At 36.3% G+C, this 18,544-nt stretch overlaps 1 protein-coding gene across 2 annotated transcripts in view; it reads left to right on the top strand.

Moving 5' to 3' along the window:
- SKAP2 (src kinase associated phosphoprotein 2) overlaps nt 1-18,544 on the top strand; it is a 168,106-nt gene that overhangs the window by 107,211 nt on the left and 42,351 nt on the right. For both annotated transcript variants that reach the window (XM_027539379.1, XM_027539380.1), the window contains exons 7-9: nt 1,521-1,645; nt 2,520-2,583; nt 2,936-3,070. In XM_027539379.1, the coding sequence (XP_027395180.1) occupies nt 1,521-1,645; nt 2,520-2,583; nt 2,936-3,070 (324 nt within the window). The remainder of the gene's footprint in view (nt 1-1,520; nt 1,646-2,519; nt 2,584-2,935; nt 3,071-18,544) is intronic.

The raw sequence follows: 18,544 nt of genomic DNA, 5'->3' as shown, positions 1-18,544 counted from the left end.
GCAAATTATGTTCTGGGAGTACCGGTTCCATAAAATACTCTGTGAAAAAAGGGTTCCGTTGATAAATACTTTTGGGAAGTGCTGCATACTAAATTTTTCTCATAGAAATTTGATTAATATATATTAAGGGCCTCAAGAAAGCCTGGACTAACGAAACCTGTATAACTTTGTTTAATTCAGCATTTCCCAAACTTGTTGGGTCATAGAAACCTGTTAATATCCAATAAAACATGCTTTGGGAAATGCTTTACTCTGATTTTTACAGTTTTCACCTCACAGAGTTTAATGCAGACTTTTTCTACAAAGCAAACTTAAAAATTTTTAATTTGAATTGCTTTTCAATTATCTAAAGGGATGTAAATTATGACAAATATGATTAGCATGTGCAGATTTAAGTCAGGAGTTACTAATTTAGATATCTTTTTTCCCTTTGATGTTTTGAACAAGATATGATCTCAGTGACCTTTTGAAAGTGCTTCTTACTTCAGGCATTACATTAGTATACTTAAGAAAAGGAGATACATATTTTACTGGTGCCGTAAGCTGAGAGAGCCCTGTACCGTATGATACGAGAGTATTTCTGTATTTCCCCTGAGCTCAGCGAAAGTGACAGTTGTTCTTATTCAGGATTTTAACATTGTACGTTACCCTAGAAAGTAATTCTATAGCAGTGCCTCTTTTCTCTCAAAATCATGTAACTGGATAAAGTGGGAAAGGTGACTAATTTTATTTTCAGTTTCAGCATTAAATCCTTTGTTGTATTACTACTTTGTCTTTATAGTAATATCTGGCTAAAACTGAAGTCATCTTTTCTTTTGACTTTTCATCGTATGGGATTCAAATGTGCTTTACTAGTTTAACTGTTCACTGACTGGTTATGAAACCTACTTTTGTTTTGGTAAGAAATGCTTCTGTACTTGCTTTATCACTCCTCTCCATTCAAATACTTGTTTCCCTCATATCTTTTTATAATTAGTAGTTTTGTTTTGCTTTTTAAAATTAGAATTTGATTTGTTCCAATTTAGGGGGTTTTTCTAAAACAGAAAAGTTGTGTTTTAGAAGCTTTTGGGGGTGGGGGGAATTGGAGGGTGGTGATGAAAGGAGTTAATAGTAAATAAACGCCCAGCAGGTTTTCAACTAGATAAGTTTTCCCACTGGTGTACTACATCTGAAAGAGCCATGGATTTGTAGTGGGCTTGTCTAGCAAGTTCTGAGTTCCAATCTTGGATTTTCCCTACATGAAATTGTCATATTTGCTTGCTTCCTTCTGAATAAGACCACTATCTATAGACATCTTCTTCTGGTTCCCTAAAATGTCCTTTTTAAACTCAACCGTTCCAAATACCTCTAGAATTAAAAGCGATAGCTAAAATGTTACTTAAGCATTATACTATGAAAGCAGTGTGACCAAAAATATTCTTTCGAAGAATTTATCAAAAAATCTAAATAAAAATTAATCAATTAGACATTTATATTCACTATAGTAAATGACATTCTAACTTTTGTTTCATCTTAAACAGACAAACAGCAGAAGGGTGAATTTGCGATAGACGGCTACAATGTCAGGATGAATAACACTCTTAGGAAGGATGGAAAGAAAGATTGCTGTTTTGAAATCTCTGCTCCTGATAAACGTATCTATCAGGTTGGAGTTTTTATGTTGCCTTGAAATTAAGTTGATAAGATTTCCTGATTTCATTTTTGATGACATTAACATTTTGTTAAAACAACTCTTCCTGACATTTTAATAATAATAATAAAACACTGGGTTTAAAACATTAAAGATTCATATAAGAAGAAATAGATTTTAAAAAAAATTCAGATTAGTTCAAGTGATATCTTCTTGAAAGAGAACAGGAGAATATGTAATTCATCAATTACTTCACATGTTGCATTTTATACCTATTTTAATAGAACTGAGTGATTTTTTAAAAGAATTACATAGGAGAAAGAGTGAAATTATCAAAAGAAAAATATCAGCGTGTTAATGCATATTATATTGCTTAGAGTTGTGGGAGAAAATGAAGGTAAAGACACATATCAGCTCTGCAAGTCAAGAGCTATCAGCTAGCATCAATATGGAATGTATGTTTAATAAGTTTTAAATATCTGAGATTGCAGTTGAAAGCCAGTTAATTAAGTTGTCAGTTAATGTGTTGGAATCTGACAAGAACATTTTTAAGAAAGCTGTACCCAGCAGTCTAAAGAAATTCATGGGTGTCTTCTAATTGTCAAGGGCAAATTTTGTTCATCAGTTTTGTCTTTGACATTGATGAAGAGAAGCAGCTTTTTTTCCTGCACAGCTGCCAGCTGCTGATCAGAGTTTCAAATCCATCATCCTCTGCTTCAATTACATAAATTTGTCAAAATTAACTGTACATTATAAGAAGCATCCTTGCAAGAAAAGTAGTACTAGACATGAAAAGAATTACTAATGGTCTTGTAGAAACGAAAAGGAGGCAACATACTTTTCATTACGGTGGTGATTTTTTTTATTGCTATTGTTTGTTTTTCCTTAGTTCACAGCAGCTTCTCCCAAAGATGCCGAAGAATGGGTGCAGCAGCTGAACTTTGTGTTACAAGGTAAGAGCAATCCATTGAACAAGGTATCACAGTCTTTGAGTACTGAATAACTGAATAAGTTGGAGTTTCATATACAGAAGCTTATTGACTTCTGTGAGAAATGGCTGGCAGAACATGACTGGTAACACATACCATTGACTTCAGATTAATAAAAGTGTCTTTTCTGCAAGTACCATTTAGTAACTTTTAAATTCACGTGTTTATACATCAATCCATTTCTAAAATGTTCAAATTAAAGATGTAACATATATCAATATTGTGACTCTGTAGGGCTGCATTAATTTAGGTAATAAGGTTTGGAAAATCACTTTTGCATTCTTTAAAGTTTTACTTCCTGAAACATGTTTTGTAGATATGGGGTCTGATGTTATCCCTGAGGATGATGAGGAAAGAGGAGAGCTGTACGATGATGTCGATCATCCTCTTCCAAGCAGTTCACCAACAAGGAGTCTGCCAATTGATGATGAAATTTATGAAGAACTTCCAGGTACTTATTTATGGTGATTCAGTTAAGGATTTTAGGGCCTTAAAAAAATGCCATATATCATCAAGTTGACAACTTGAGAAGAAAATGGTGAACTATTAATATTAAAAACGAGGACAAAGAAAATCTTCAAACTCTATATTACAAAAGGTTCTGCTTGAAGTGTTTCAAGTAAGTGGATGTACATTTATGAAAAGTGAATGGAATGTTAAAATGAAGCAGATACAGTCCTAATCTCATGGGACTTTTGGCTCATTAGCATTGTTTATGCTACATAATTTTTTAATTAAAAAATTGACTTGCCTTACAGTTTTTTCCAGCAACTCACACATCATTTTTTATTTATACATCTTGGAACTTCCATTAACCAGAAGTTCTATGCATACCCCATATGTCAACAACTTCTGCCTCATGTATTCCTCCTTGCTGTAGTGTATTGCATTGTCTTGGAGGAATATTCTTGAACTGTAAACAAAGGCCTTTTGAGGCTTGAAGTTTTCTTACTTGATATTTTATCATTCTGCATTTTCAGGCATGATTTAGTGTTTATATGCCTCAGTATCTGTTATGTAATATAAGTTTAATTGTCTTAATTTGACTTGCCATTCTGACAGCCTCAAACAGAAAGATAGGCATATGGAACTTTAGATACTTAGAATATGAAAACACTTAGGGAATTATTGCATTACTAATACTCTAGGTTGAAATGAGCCTTTTTCTGGTTATTAAAAAAATCAGCCATTGGAGAAGAAAAAGAGATTATATTTAAAAAGAGATATTTAACTGACATTGCATATAGAGAAGCTATTTTTCTTTAACTCAAACAATTTAACAACAGTATAAACTTTAAAAATACCTAAAATGTTCAAAATTAATATACAAATGTGATTTTCAATAACTAGCACATAGACTTTAGAGTCAAAAGTTTAAGTTCTGCCAAACCATTTACTAGCTCAGTGACCTTAAAAGTCAATTTCTTCATCTATAAAATAAGGATAATTTCATGAGGGGGATGGTGGTAAACGAGGTCACGTATCTAAAAGCTCTCAGCACAGTGCTTGAGTCATAGCATGCCCATAATATATTGTAACATGATCATTATTGTTTTAATTAGTATATCTGGTAAATTCTGCAAATGCTTATATGGAGTTACAATAGTGGTTTTCCGACCAAGTAAGAATTAGTGATTGTAATGGGATTATAAATCTAAGATACTACAAAAATTACCAAAATATGCATCCGTGTATTGTCTTTTACTACCTTAGAAGAAGATGATTAGTATAAAAGCATGATTTTGTGAGCAGTGGTAATTTGTGCATTTCTATTATTTTAATAGAACTACATGGTTATAGCTCCTTCCTTTCTGATTTATCCCAAGGAAATGGCTTTTGCCATGGCATCAGCATCCTCAAGTAGGAAAGAATATTTATTCTCTGACTATTTTTTTTTAGTCACACCATATCACTAATACTGTCATATTAGTCTTTAAAAGGTTCAGAAGAGTGAGTGAGCATGTGTACTGATGTCAAATGGAAGACTGTTGTACCTTTACACATGACACCATTGTCATATATACTTCCTTCTTTTAAACCTTGCAGCGAGGGGGTCTCGTTACAAATGCCGCAATGACTGTCAGTTAGGTTCTGGGTTTCTTCAAGTTCATCATCCTCTCCCCACACCTCAAATAAAAAATTGGTCAGGAATAAAGGACACATATTTATAGCATTTTCATGCTAAAAAACCAAGGAAGATCGCCTGTAAGTAGCTTGAAATCTTAAAAATATGAGACCTCTTTTATTTTCCATCACTGCAGATGGTCTTCATCACATTTTTTTTTGTTGGCCTGGGGCCACATAATCATTGAAAATAACAGGTTACTTTTGAAGTAGTCTTACTTCTTGCTGTGGTACTGGAAGAAATCTAAGCTGCTCTAGGATTCAACGCCCCTGCCTGGGATCCCAGTGGCTGTACAAAGTGATTGAGTTTGATAGAGACTGCAGGTGTACCCCTGGGAAGAAGCTGGGGTAGGCAGCTGTGGAATGTCTAGTTCTTTCTTCCCTAGGGTAACGGAGAGCCGCTTCAGTGTCCACACAGTTCAAGTTTGCCAAGCTTGAGCCAGCCACTACAGAGGGAATTTTTTTTTTAGTGAAAACCCTAAAGTTGGCTCTTAGAGTTTTCGTTGGATTAAATATCTAAAACTAGGAAGGTAACTTTTTTTTCTTTCAAAAATGCTGTCTCTTTCAAGAGAAGAGTAAAGCTAATTGCTTTCACTTCTGTAAATTATGAATATAATTTTGAGAGGACGTTAAAACAGTGGAAAAGCAGTGAGCATACTTACAGTTAGTATTTTTCCAGCTCTGTACTAACAGCTGTGTATATCTGAAATCTGACTGGTAAATTCCCAGAATTAATTAATACTACCATTTCAATGGGCTTCCCTGATAGCTCAGTTGATAAAGAATCTGCCTGCAATGCAAGAGACCCTGGTTCCATTTCTGGGTCAGGAAGATCTGCTGGAGAAGGGATAGGCTACCCACTCCAGATTTCTTGGGCTTCCCTTGTGGCTCAGCTGGTAAAGAATCCGCCCACAATGCAGGAGACCTGGGTTCAATCTCTGGGTTGGGAAGATCCCCTGGAGAAGGGAAAGGCTACCCACTCCAGCATTCTGTCCTGGAGAATTCCATGGACTGTATAGTCCATGGGGTCACAAAGAGTTGGACACAACTGAGCGACTTTCACTTTCTTTTCACCATTTCAACATGATTTTCTGTCAGTTACATATAGTTGAAAATTAATCCTCTTAGTTGAAAGATGAAGCATAAAATGTGTTTGGAGAAAAATCTAAGCACTCAACATGTTACTTTAAAGCACAGAGTCCTTTGAGAAAGTAAAACTCTTGCTCAAGTGTCTTTTTAATGTGAAATAAACCTGCAGTGTTTAAGTCTCAAGAATCATAATAAGAAAACATGTTTAAAAATTGTATTGCAAAATATCCCTTGAAAAATGTTTATAATTTTATAGGAATGTAAATAGTTTCATTGTAATTGTTTTTCAGTTAGAATATTCTAACTTTATTACAGCAGCTTTTGTTTAATTTCCTGTTCATTAAATTTTAACTAACTTCACAAAAGAATAAGAATAAATTTGTAAGTTTTTTTTGCATTTAGGGTATTTATACGTATGTAGACAAGAGTTGAGACAATGCCATTTCTGGGGAATATTAAAGACATTTGGCTTTTCTTTAAATATCCTAATGCTTTGACATCATTTATGTCTTAGTACCTATTAGCATCTTTGTATTTGCAAAGTTATTATTTGATCAAAGTGTGTTAAACTGTTTCATAAGACAGTAATGAGTTCATTTGGCTTAGCACAAATTCCAGAAGTTATTGTTCATTTTTTCATTAGAAATGTAGGAGAATGTTTTTGCTTTAATCTGAATCTCAAAAGGGGAAAACAATACTTGGGAAACTCCTGCAGAAATCAACCCAGCTTGCTCTTCTCTTCTAGTAACCATGTCATCGGATTTTTTTTTCTGTAAACATCAAGACATTCTGCAGAAACAGAACAACAAAAAGACTTTTAAAGATGTAGACTTAATAGAATCAGCTAGTAACAAGAATGATAACTGCTTGTTAGCCTATTAAATCTGTAGATTTCAGGGGAATTGCATTTGAAATTCTTCTGGCAAGTGAACTGGAGGAGAGAGGGTAGCATAAAATAGGAAGATAAATTTCTAATCCCATTAACCTATTTTTTTTAAAAAAAACTTCATTCATTTTTTTAATATTGTAATGATAGATTGAACTATTCCAAGCCAGGAAAGGGTGTTTTATTCTTTAGTCATTCAATTACATTTTAAATTTATTCAATCCAACTATCTGCATCTAAAATGGAATATAAAGTGAAATGCAGCTATAAATTTTTCCCCATGAAGCTAATGCATATACATAAAAAAGAAGTGTTTGAGTATTTAAATTTGAAGGAATCGTCAGCAAATGAAATGAGAGGCAACTTAATCAATTAATTACAACCTATCCCCCCCAAATACATTTTAGCTTTCTTTTCTTGCTGAGTAATTATTACTCATATTACCAAGTTAATAAGGTTATAGAGGACCTTAGAGTCTCTGGTATTAACATCATTCCTGATTTCACCAAACAATTTTTTCTTATTCCTTTGGAATGCAATGGAAAGATGCCAGTTGACTTTCATAGAATCACATATATTCAGCATTTCAATATCATTAGTCCAGACAGCCTGCTGGCATTCTTTTTCCTTAAACTATGATACTGAATTACAAAGTATGGTGACATGATGTCCTGTTATATGGTATGATAGATAACTAAAGTCAAATTTTGGAGTTGTTTAAGCTCCGAACTCTGCTGAGAGGATTATCTGAAGTTATAGAATATAAGGAAAACATCCATAAATTAAGGTCACTGCACACATCTAATTGTATTTTATCTTTGCTGAATATAAGTGTGACTTTAGGATTCTTCATGTTGCCTATTTCATAATACAACATGAAGCTTCGGGATATAATTTTGTCTGTCATGTTGCTTTTCTCTACTTTGCCATTGGCATTGCAAACAAATTCTTTTCATTACAAGAGATGCTTTAACACATATTAAAACCCCAAATACCTATGTGCATGCAAAACATATATTTCTAATTGTAGAGAAATAAATTAACCTATTTTTGCAACCTGGCACTTCATCTGTGGTTCTCAACCAGGAAAGATTGTGGTTCTCAACCAGGAAAGACCTTGGCCCCATGGGTGCATTTAATGATTGAATTCCTGGAGGCATTTTTGGTTGCCACAACTAGGGTGTGTGTGTGTGTGTGTGTGTGTGTGTGTGTGTGTGTTACAGTGGGTAGGTGCCAGGGATGCTGCTTAACACCCTACAAAGCACAGCCATCCTCCACAACAAAGAATTATCTGGCCCAAAGGTTGAAAAACTCTGTTACAAGGATATAAATTGGTTTATCACCTTTTTATCTATGTCTCATGAGTTGTAAAAACTCGTCACCCATGCTTCACATGAGTTTATTTTTATGGACAAAACACAGGTTTTCTTATAAAAGTAAAACTAGGATTACACAGAATGGTTCTAGGTTATAACAGATCAGCTGGACTTGTCTGTTAACAGTTTTCATCAAGGGACTGAATTGTCTTCAAGACTCTCAGTCTTAGAAAAATGAGAAGGCATGAAAGATTAAAAAAAAAAAAAAGGAAGCATTTTCTCTATTATCATGAACTGCGGTCTGTGATGGGAGAGTCTTTTTTGGGGTATTGTAAATATGTGTCTTTCTTGTATAGACACTTGGCTTATCCTGTTCTGATAGGGTTATTATCATTTGAAGCTGAAGTGAAAGACCTGTGGCAAAGGATTGCATCTTTTTAAAGGGAGTCAGGCCACCTGGGAGAATGCAGGGCTAAGCAATTCCAAGGCCACCTGGAATTTGACAGGTGGCTTTAAGAGGAGAGGAAGTCCAATAATGGGATTTCTCTCCCTTTGGGGGCCTGGACTTTGAGGAGATTAATGGGCTTGAGACGGCAGGAAAAATGTTCTCTGCTCCTGGAGGTCATCAGGGAGTCACTGAGGCAGCCGTGCTGAGAGAATCGGGGAGATGCACTCACCTGAGGCTGAGTCACACCACGCAGCGTCAGGTGGCTCTTTATTATTCTCTGCACATTTCCCTTAATTTTTAAATCTTTGCTTACAGACAGTATATGCTCGCTGGAAAAACCTTAAATATTTCTGATGGGCATAAAATTAATAAGTAGAAATCATTCACCTTCTACCCTAAGTACACATTGTTTACAGCTTGATACAAATCTTTTGTCTTTTATTTTTTAGCCCATTTATAAGTATACAATGCTTACACTTTAAAAAAGGAGATCCTTCTTTTTATTTACTTTCTTCTGCCTTTTCTTTTAATTGCTTTCCTTTCATTTTCTTTTTGCTTCCTCGTTACCTTCTTCCTTTTCTCATTCTTTTATTTTCCTGCCTTCCCTTTTGAGTTTACATTTTTTCCTCCTTGCTTTATTTCTTTCATTCCATAAATATCCTTGAGCACCTGTTTTGTGGCAGGTAGTGTACCTAGGTCCTCGAAATCCCTATGCATTCTTACACAGGCCTTAAATGGGTGCAGCTACACCTTCCCATTCTATCCTAAGCCCCTTGACATATGACTATACCCTAATTCCCCATGTTTATTTATTTCATATACATACATATTTATATGGATTTCTCCAGGCAAGAATACTGGAGTGGGTTGCCATTCCCTTCTCCAGGCGATCTACCCAACTCAGGGATTGAACCTGGGTCTCCTGCATTGCAGGCAGATTGTTTACCATTTGAGTCACCAGAGAAACCCTGTGTATATATACGTATATATATTATTCAAGTCTCATGAGTTAGTTGTCTTTGCTTTTCTGATATATGAATCCTGTCTTCCGGCAGTGTCAAAACTATCATGACACCTTCTCTTAAGGCATCCTTCACTTCCCCTCTTCCTCTCCATCTATCTCTTATCTGCTGGCTCCACTCCTTGCCCCATACACACAGAATATCTTTCTCTGTATCTGTGAAAAGTAAATTGTTGTGGTTGAGCAAGGACTTTGGAGGACACACATTGATTTGAATCCTGGCTCTGCTCCTTGCTATGAACTTTAGCCAAAATAAAAGTGAACACAGAGGGAAGGTGGAGAGTCCAGGAAACAACAGTGACCATAGCAATAGGTAAAATGTATCAGTAATGTTAATTAACTATTATTTTTCAATGAGTGTGTATTTTAATTTAAAATGAGTTAAAACTAAATTTAGCTTGCAATTGTCCTGGGCAAGATAGAAATGTGAGGTAGTAAAAGTGTGCCAGTGTGTTAGTCGCTCAGTCGTGTCTGACTCTTTGAGACCCCATGGACTGTAGGCCACCAGGCTCCTCTGTCCATGGAATTCTCTAGGCAAATATACTGGAGTAGGTTGCCATTCCCTTCTCCAGGGATCTTCCTGATCCAGGGATCGAACCTGAGTCTCCTACCTTGCAGGCAGATTCTTTACCATCTGAGCCACCAGGGAAGTGTTCTTTTATTCAGGAGGAATAAGGAGATAAATATTGAGTAACAGTAGTCCTTGTTAGGAAGTGTGTGTTAAAATTTCAGAATAAGTACTAAACAAGTAGGAATACAATGTGCTGTGCTTAGTGCCTCAGTCATGTCTGACTCTGCAGCCTCATGGACATCTTTGCAAGGCTCCTCTGTTTATGGAGATTCTCCAGGCAAGAATACTGTGGTGGGTTGCCTTCCCCTTCTCCAGGAGATCTTCCCAACCCAGGGATCGAACCCAGGTCTCCCACATTGCAGGTGGATTCTTTACCATTTGAGCCACCAGGGAAGGCCAAGAATACTGGAGTGAATAGCCTATCCTTTCTCCAGGGGATCTTCCTGACACAGGAATTGAACTGGGGTCTCCTGCATTGCAGGTGGATTCTTTACCAGCTGAGCTACCAGGGAAGCCTAGGAATACAATCTTAGGGTTCCCAAAGCAACAGAAGGGAAATAAAAGGTGATCACAGAAAAACATTTTAATTCAGAAGAAGGCAGGAAAAAAAAGGAGCAAAGAGAAAATATAAAAATAAAAAATGTTGTATATTTTATAAAATATAAAAAGCCCAAATACAAGAATAATTACAATAAAAATATAACTTCATTAATCTATTAAAAGAAATCACATCGAATTTAAAAATATATATAGCAGCATTTTTAGAGAAGATATTCCTGAAACAAACCATGTAAAATTTTCAGAGTGAGGGAATGAAAATGAATATACCAGATAATTCTAGTCAAAGAAAGCTACTACAGTAGTATTCAGATAATATAGAATGTAAGCCATAAAGCAATATTAGGATGGCAAATGTCAGTGTATAATAATAGTAAAAGAAGATGAAGTTTAAATGGATCTCTAACTAATTAACTTTGAAATCTATAAATAAAAAACTTACTTGACAAATCCTAAATGACTGTGGGAGATTTTAACTTACCACTCTTAGAAACTGGTAGACCAAGGAGGCAAAAAGTTAGTAACTATATGGAAGATTTGAATCAAAAAAATTTTTGATTGACTTACCACCCTTATGGCAGAAAGTGAAGAGGAACTCAAAAGCCTCTTGGTGAAAGTGAAAGTGGAGAGTGAAAAAGTTGGCTTAAAGCTCAACATTCAGAAAACGAAGATCATGGCATCTGGTCCCATCACTTCATGGGAAATAGATGGGGAAACAGTGGAAACAGTGGCAGACTTTATTTTTTGGGGCTCCAAAATCATTGCAAATGGTGACTGCAGCCATGAAATTAAAAGACGCTTACTCCTTGGAAGGAAAGTTATGACCAACCTAGATAGCATATTCAAAAGCAGAGACGTTATTTTGCCAACAAAGGTTCGTCTAGTCAAGGCTATGGTTTTTCCTGTGGTCGTGTATGGATGTGAGAGTTGGACTGTGAAGAAAGCTGAGCGCTGAAGAATTGATGCTTTTGAACTGTGGTGTTGGAGAAGACTCTTGAGGGTCCCTTGGACTGCAAGGACATCCAACCAGTCCATTCTGAAGGAGATCAGCCCTGGGATTTCTTTGGAAGGAATGATGCTAAAGCTGAAACTCCAGTACTTTGGCCACCTCATGCGAAGAGTTGACTCATTGGAAAAGACTCTGATGCTGGGAGGGACTGGGGGCAAGAGGAGAAGGGGACGACAGAGGATGAGATGGCTGGATGGCATCACTGACTCGATGCTCGTGAGTCTGAGTAAACTCCGGGAGTTGGTGATGGACAGGGATGCCTGGCGTGCTGCGATTCATGGGGTCGCAAAGAGTCAGACACGACTGAGCGACTGATCTGATCTGATCTACAAAGAAGTATGTTCTTTCAGTGCACATAGAATTTTCATAGAAATTGACTATAGCATATAAGTTCATAGTTGAAATCTCAAGAAATTTCAATGAATCTGTATCATATATACTATATTCTTTAACTACAATGAAATTTAATTAGACACTAAAAAGATAGTTTAAAATACCCAAGCTTCTGTGTTTGGAGGTGAAAAAATAAATTTCTGAATAGCTCTTGAGTTAAAAGAGAGAATCACAGAGGAAATTACAAAATGTATAGTTCAGAAAGATAATGAAAACAGTACAAATACAAACTTGTGGCATGGTGCTTTAAAACATATTTGGAGGGATATGATGAGGAATAAGACAAATGAGAGGATTAATCCCTAGTGAACTGGAGATGAGAGAACAATTTGAAAAACAAAGAATATAAAATTAATCATTTAAAACTATTAATATTAAAGAAATAAAGAAAGGAACAGAAACTTTAACAAGAGAAGACCCTATTAAAAAAGATCAGATTTCTTTTTTAAAGAACCAAATAGAATTAACTAGAAATTCTTGATGTTTTAGAATATAACAGCCAAATTTTCAGACTCATCTATTTATATTTCCATTGCCTAGGGAACTATACACACATAAGCGTATTTCTCCATGGACACACATCTGTAGAGACAGTCTATTGCAGGAGAGCATCAGGCTTCACTACTTTTGCAGATAGGTCAGCTGGGAAAATCAACTTCCTAAGAGTCCTCAGCTGCTTAGTTTAAAGCAATGATTAATAAGTATGGACAGGTTCAACAAAATGTCAGTGGTAGATATAAGCACTCTTCATATCTGGCCTCACAAGTTCTGCAGTTGAGCAATGCAAGACCTTTAACAAAGTGAGGGGAAAAAAATCCAGTCTGAGTTTATTAAGCTCAAGTGAAATTTGACCTTGATTTTGTTTCAAATAAAACAGTCCTCTATGATTATTTTCCTCCTTTTTAGAACTTCACTAGAATTCTTACCAAGAAATGACAACTCCTTATACCTATTTATCTATTAACCCCTTTATCCCCTATTATAGGAGTTGAGATGAGGCAGAAAACTTTTCTCATAGATGAATAAGAAAATGCATTTGCAGAGTGGTATTGTGGAGCTGTTGCTGGAACTGGATCCCAAGTCTCCTGCCTCCTAGTCTGGGCCTCTTTCCACATTCCTGATCACAGTTCAAGGAGCTACAACATAACTCTATTTCTTTCTCTTCCTGCCAGTGGAGGAGACACATGAGACGTGGGTTCAATCCCTGGATCAGGAAGATCCCCTGGAGCAGGAAATGGTAACCTGCTCTAATATTCTTGCTTAGAGAATTCCATGGACAGAGGAGCCTGGTGGGCTACAGTCCACGGGGTCACAAAGAGTTGGACACAACTGAGGGACTGAGTGCACGTGCCCTGGTCCCTTAACTTAAACAGCTCCCTCAAAGTCAGTAGTCTCTCCCAGTCATCAATCTCTGTCCTCAAATGCATTACTGGAAATTTTGTTTGACTGGACACCCCTTTCTTTTGGAAACTGTCTTATCCTTTGGCCTTTCCCATTCTTTTCTTATATAATTTATTATTATATAATTATAAATAAAATATAATTATATTTTCTTGTTACATACAATATTTATAAGTAAGCTTCTTGGCCCTATTTTAGATTTCCTCCTCATTTCCTAATGCTTGTTGATTGTTTCAAATTGTTTTCCTGTTTATGCTTTATTTCTTTAATGGAGGAGCTTTCTGTTTCTACCTTATTTTTTCTTATTTTCTCATTGTAAGTTCTTATTATTATACATTTAATTAATTGATTGAAAAAATATTTTTTGAAAGCCCAATACATGCTCGATTCTGTTCTGACTGTTGAGAGTTTAGGCATAAAAAGGTCAGACCTGGATTCATGTTGATGTATGGCAAAACCAATACAATATTGTAAAGTAATTAGCCTACAATTAAAATAAATAAATTTAAATTAAAAAAAAGGACAGACCTGGTCTCTAGTAAGATAATTACAGATGTTACAAAGATAAGTGGATCATGTGAAAAGAGCAGCTGTTTAATACTCGGTGGTCAAGGAAGAGGTGACATTTAAACTGAAAACTCTTGGCTAAAACTGGTAAATGTTAATACAAAAAGCCAAACAAAGCACCTTCTAGGCACAAGGGACACAGTGCCAGGACCCTGAGGCTGGAGAATGCTGGGATGTTCAGGAACCAGAAAGGAAGGCCAAAGGTAGCCATGCAGAGAGAGGTTAGAATGAAATTGGAGAGCTAGGCAAAAGCCAGGTCTCTGGTATGCAGAACCTCTGCATACCAGAATTGATGTTTATTGTGATCTTATGTGCAGAAATGGCACATGGAAAAATGTGTGCTGAGTTACTCACGTGAGACTGCAGTGTTAAATTATATGAGGTTGTCCATGTACATCAAATGCCATTTAATGGTCCTGTATGATGAAAAATTTGGATTTGAAAGTTCTTTCTCTCTTTACACTCTCTCCCTGGGCAACTTTATACCTTCAAGTATGACTACACTTACAGGCGTATGGTTGGAGCAAAGTAAAACATCTTCACTCAATAGCTAGTGATTCTCTCTCTAAAGCCACATTCATCCCCAGCTCTCCTCCACTCAGTCGGGCTTTGATGATTTCTTACTTGCTGTGTTACAAAGCTCCTAAGTGCTCTCCCCACTTCCTGTGTGTGTGTCTCTCTCTCATCAACTAACCCAATAATCTATTCTGTGCCCTGCCAGCAGATTGATCTTCCTAAAACACAGCATAGTCAAATTAATCCCTTGCTCTATAACCTTTATGGGTGTCCACTGCCAAGGTTGCTCAGTCCCAGACCCCTTCTTTCATCTGACTCACGTTTACCTTTTCAGTGCTGCTCAGACTCCGTATGCTCCAGGCAGACTGAACTCTTAACCATACGTTATTCATGCTCTGTGCTTCATCTTTGTGCCTTCATTACCTACGTTGTACTAGATGCCTTGTCTAAATCAATATGCTGAGCTAATAAAGTAATTAAAGGACAAAAATAACATATAGACAAAACTTTTGGTTAAGTTTCTCATTTTTCTATTCATAGAGTCCATGATCAACTCTAACATATTTTCTAGTATAGTTCATTATCTACAAGATGCAGAGTGGATAGTGAGATGATAAACCCTCCATCCTCAAATATGTGGTGATTTAATCAGAGAAGTGGGTATATGAGTATTTAACTATAAAAAAACAAAAAAGCTAAACATATAAAAATAGAAAGATCTATCAACATTACCCGTCTGTCCGTCTATCTATCTATCTACATCTACCCACCTCTGCCAATCCCAGAGTATAATAGTATTGCTGTATACCTTCGCCATATTTTTCCTAGCCACACATGTAGAACCTTTGTAGTCCCCCATCAGAAACAATGAAAATATTAATTTGTTAGTTCTGTATATTCCTTACACCATTGTACAGTATTGGTTTATATAGTATTTTCTCTAAACTTGTTTAGATGAATTATTTGTAGTTATTCCATTACAAACAATTAAAATACCCTTGAAGGTTATGTCTATTGGACACAGTACAGTATTTTTATAAGTTTAGAATGGTGTATTACTAAACACAGTATAGTATTATCATGTCCTCCACCTTTTAGAGCATTAATACTTTTATCAGGAATATCTCATTTGATATTAGGAGACAATGTACATAAAAGAATTCAAAACCTCTTTTTTAAGCTAATTAATACTTTTTTCATTTAGTGAAGAAAATATTTTTCAAAGAAACAGATTTCAGAAGTTTCTTAAGTCATATATTTCCACTGTTTCAAAATGTTGAATAGTTCTTCACTTCCTGTAGGATAGATAAGGCCCAAGCTCCATACCTGGACATTCAAAGGTCTTCTACAGGCTCACTGGAACATTCTAGGTCAGCCTCTATTACATTGCACCAGATCTCCTATTTCGACAGACAACTTACTCTTCATTCTCCCAAACATCTGCTACTTTTCCAGCCTCATGTTTCTGTTCTTATACTTCATCTGTATGGAGTGCTCTTAGTTCAGTTTCTAACTAGTTCCTTGCCATATTCCAGGTCCATGTCAAATCCTGTCTCCCCAGAAAGCCTCTTCTGTCCATCTCAGCATGAAGTTACTTCTGCTTCCCTGGATTTCTGTAGCACCATACATTTGAAATTAATGACATAAAACTTTGTGACAACCTTGTTAGTTCAGTTCAGTTCAGTTGCTCAGTTGTGTCCGACTCTTTGCGACCCCATGGACCACAGCATGCCAGGCCTCCCTGTCCATCACCAACTCCCGGAGTTTACCCAAAGTTGTTATCTACTGTTCTGTAAATCTTATATTCATATTTTACTTTTCACGGGATGATTTATTCGGCAAACAAGCAAATGGATGGATCATTATAACTTAACCTTTTACAAACTCCTCAAGGGCAGGGATCAAATCTCATGTTTCTTAACATCCCCCAGAGTACTTAGGCCAGTGTTTTCCTCATTCAAAGTCAATAAATAATACCTGAATAATGTAGTCTTCAGTTAGAGGGGCCCATTAGTGAAAGTCAGAGAAATTCTTTCTCTATGATGATTCTTTTCCTAATAACACCAATGACTACAGAATCCTAAAAGAGTGATTGTACTTGGAATACTATCAGTGGTATATTGAAGTATGACCAATCTTCTAAAACCTCATTAAAATCTAACGTTACTTTTCCAGTGAGCATGGTCTCAAATAAATAAACTTGTGAAATGTAATACAGTGAGTGATGAAAAGCTCTGATATCATCCATCTTTTGTGCCATTAAAGATAGATCATCTACTGTGAGCAACAGGATCAACTTGAGTTACCAGTTCCCTATGGTAGGTTAGTCATCTTAAGCAAGACATTTCCCAGGAAATGACATTCTCCTTTGCTTGCACTCATTCATTAAAGACCACAGGTAAAGGAGGTCTAAAGAGCACAGGATCATAACTGATTTTTTTTAAAGCTGACATCCACAAGGACAAAAAGCTGATAACCAGAGTAACTGGTAAAAAAATGAGGAGCTTCATGTTTAAAAATAATCTCAGATCTGGAAAGTTGCACAAGCAGCTTAAAGAATGGGGGAACAAAAGTTAAGAATTAATGATTAGGCAGATGATTGGGGAAAGTGTTTAAAAATTATCTTTCAAGCACCTACTTGGATTCAGTGGGTATTTGGAGGAGTCGCTGTTCTAGGACAGAGGAAGCTTGCTCACTTCTAGTCCCAGCTGTGACTTATATTACCCTTGTTTACTTCTCCATTCCACACCCTTTCCTTCAATTAAGTAAGCTCCTTTCCTCAGCCCACTGTTTACATGTCCTGCTCCCAATTTCACATTGCCTATTACACTCTCTAATACACCAGATAACCTCATTTCACTTCCCTGGGCAGCTTATGTTTTCTTTCACAAATTACCTTACGTCTCAGTTCTTCCTGGAAACCTAGCTTGATTACATGGGTCAAGGTGAAGGTCATCTATACTCATAATAAAACATTATCTCTCCCTATATGGCTTAAGACATAACTGTAAGACAGTAACCCCCAAGCATGTAGATATACATGTGTAGACACTTTAAAATATGTGCATTTTTAGCCTACTTGTTTATTTAATATTTCTTGGGAGCCCAGCATTAATTTGGAGGTATTCTGAAGCTTTCAAATCATTTAAATTTTTAATGAAAGAACTGAAAAGGGTGAAGAAAATGCAACATGAAATGAGAAAAAACACCCCCAACTTCCATGTAAGCTAGTCATTATTCTTTCAAGAAAGTATTCTTTATACATCAGATATTAATTAAGTAGCTGTTATATGTCAGGCACTGTGCTTGTCACTGGGGAGTGCAGTGTTGGCTAATATAACTCAGAGTTTGTTAAATAGAAATATAAAATATAGCTAATATTCAATAATGGAGAAGGCGATGGCACCCCACTCCAGTACTCTTGCCTGGAGAATCCCATGGACGGAGGAGCCTGGTGGGCTGCAGTCCATGGGGTCGCTAAGAGTCGGACACGACTGAGCGACTTCACTTTCACTTTTCACTTGCCTGCATTGGAGAAGGAAATGGCAACCCACTCCAGTGTTCTTGCCTGGAGAATCCCAGGGACGGGGGAGCCTGGTAGGCGGCCGTCTATGGGGTCATACAGAGTTGGACACGACCGAAGTGACTTAGCAATATTCAATAAAGGCTAATTTTGAAAAGTAATCAGAGACTAAAAAGAGACTGATGAGAAGCAAAGATCAAAGTCTATGCCAATAGAAGAAATATCAGAAAAGACCCACCCCTTTATTTTGCTATCAAACTCAAGGAGCAAAATGTGGTTTGAACACCACCTAAAGAACATTCTGAAGATGAAAGTAAAATGATTACGGTAAGGGAGACCATAAACAAACTCTTAAAAAACATTCAGGTGGGTAACTTGGTTTATTTGGAAGAGGACAGATTATAGCATATTCATGTCATAGGGAAAGAGGAGAATTTATATTCATGAAAGGATTTAGAAAGAGGTAACAAGAAATAAAAAGAACTTTAACAACAATTGCCAAG

This window comes from Bos indicus x Bos taurus, chromosome 4 (assembly GCF_003369695.1).
Source record: "Bos indicus x Bos taurus breed Angus x Brahman F1 hybrid chromosome 4, Bos_hybrid_MaternalHap_v2.0, whole genome shotgun sequence".
NCBI lineage: Eukaryota > Metazoa > Chordata > Mammalia > Artiodactyla > Bovidae > Bos > Bos indicus x Bos taurus.
Note: the sequence above shows the minus strand (reverse complement) of the source record. Positions and strands in the feature narration are given on the sequence as shown.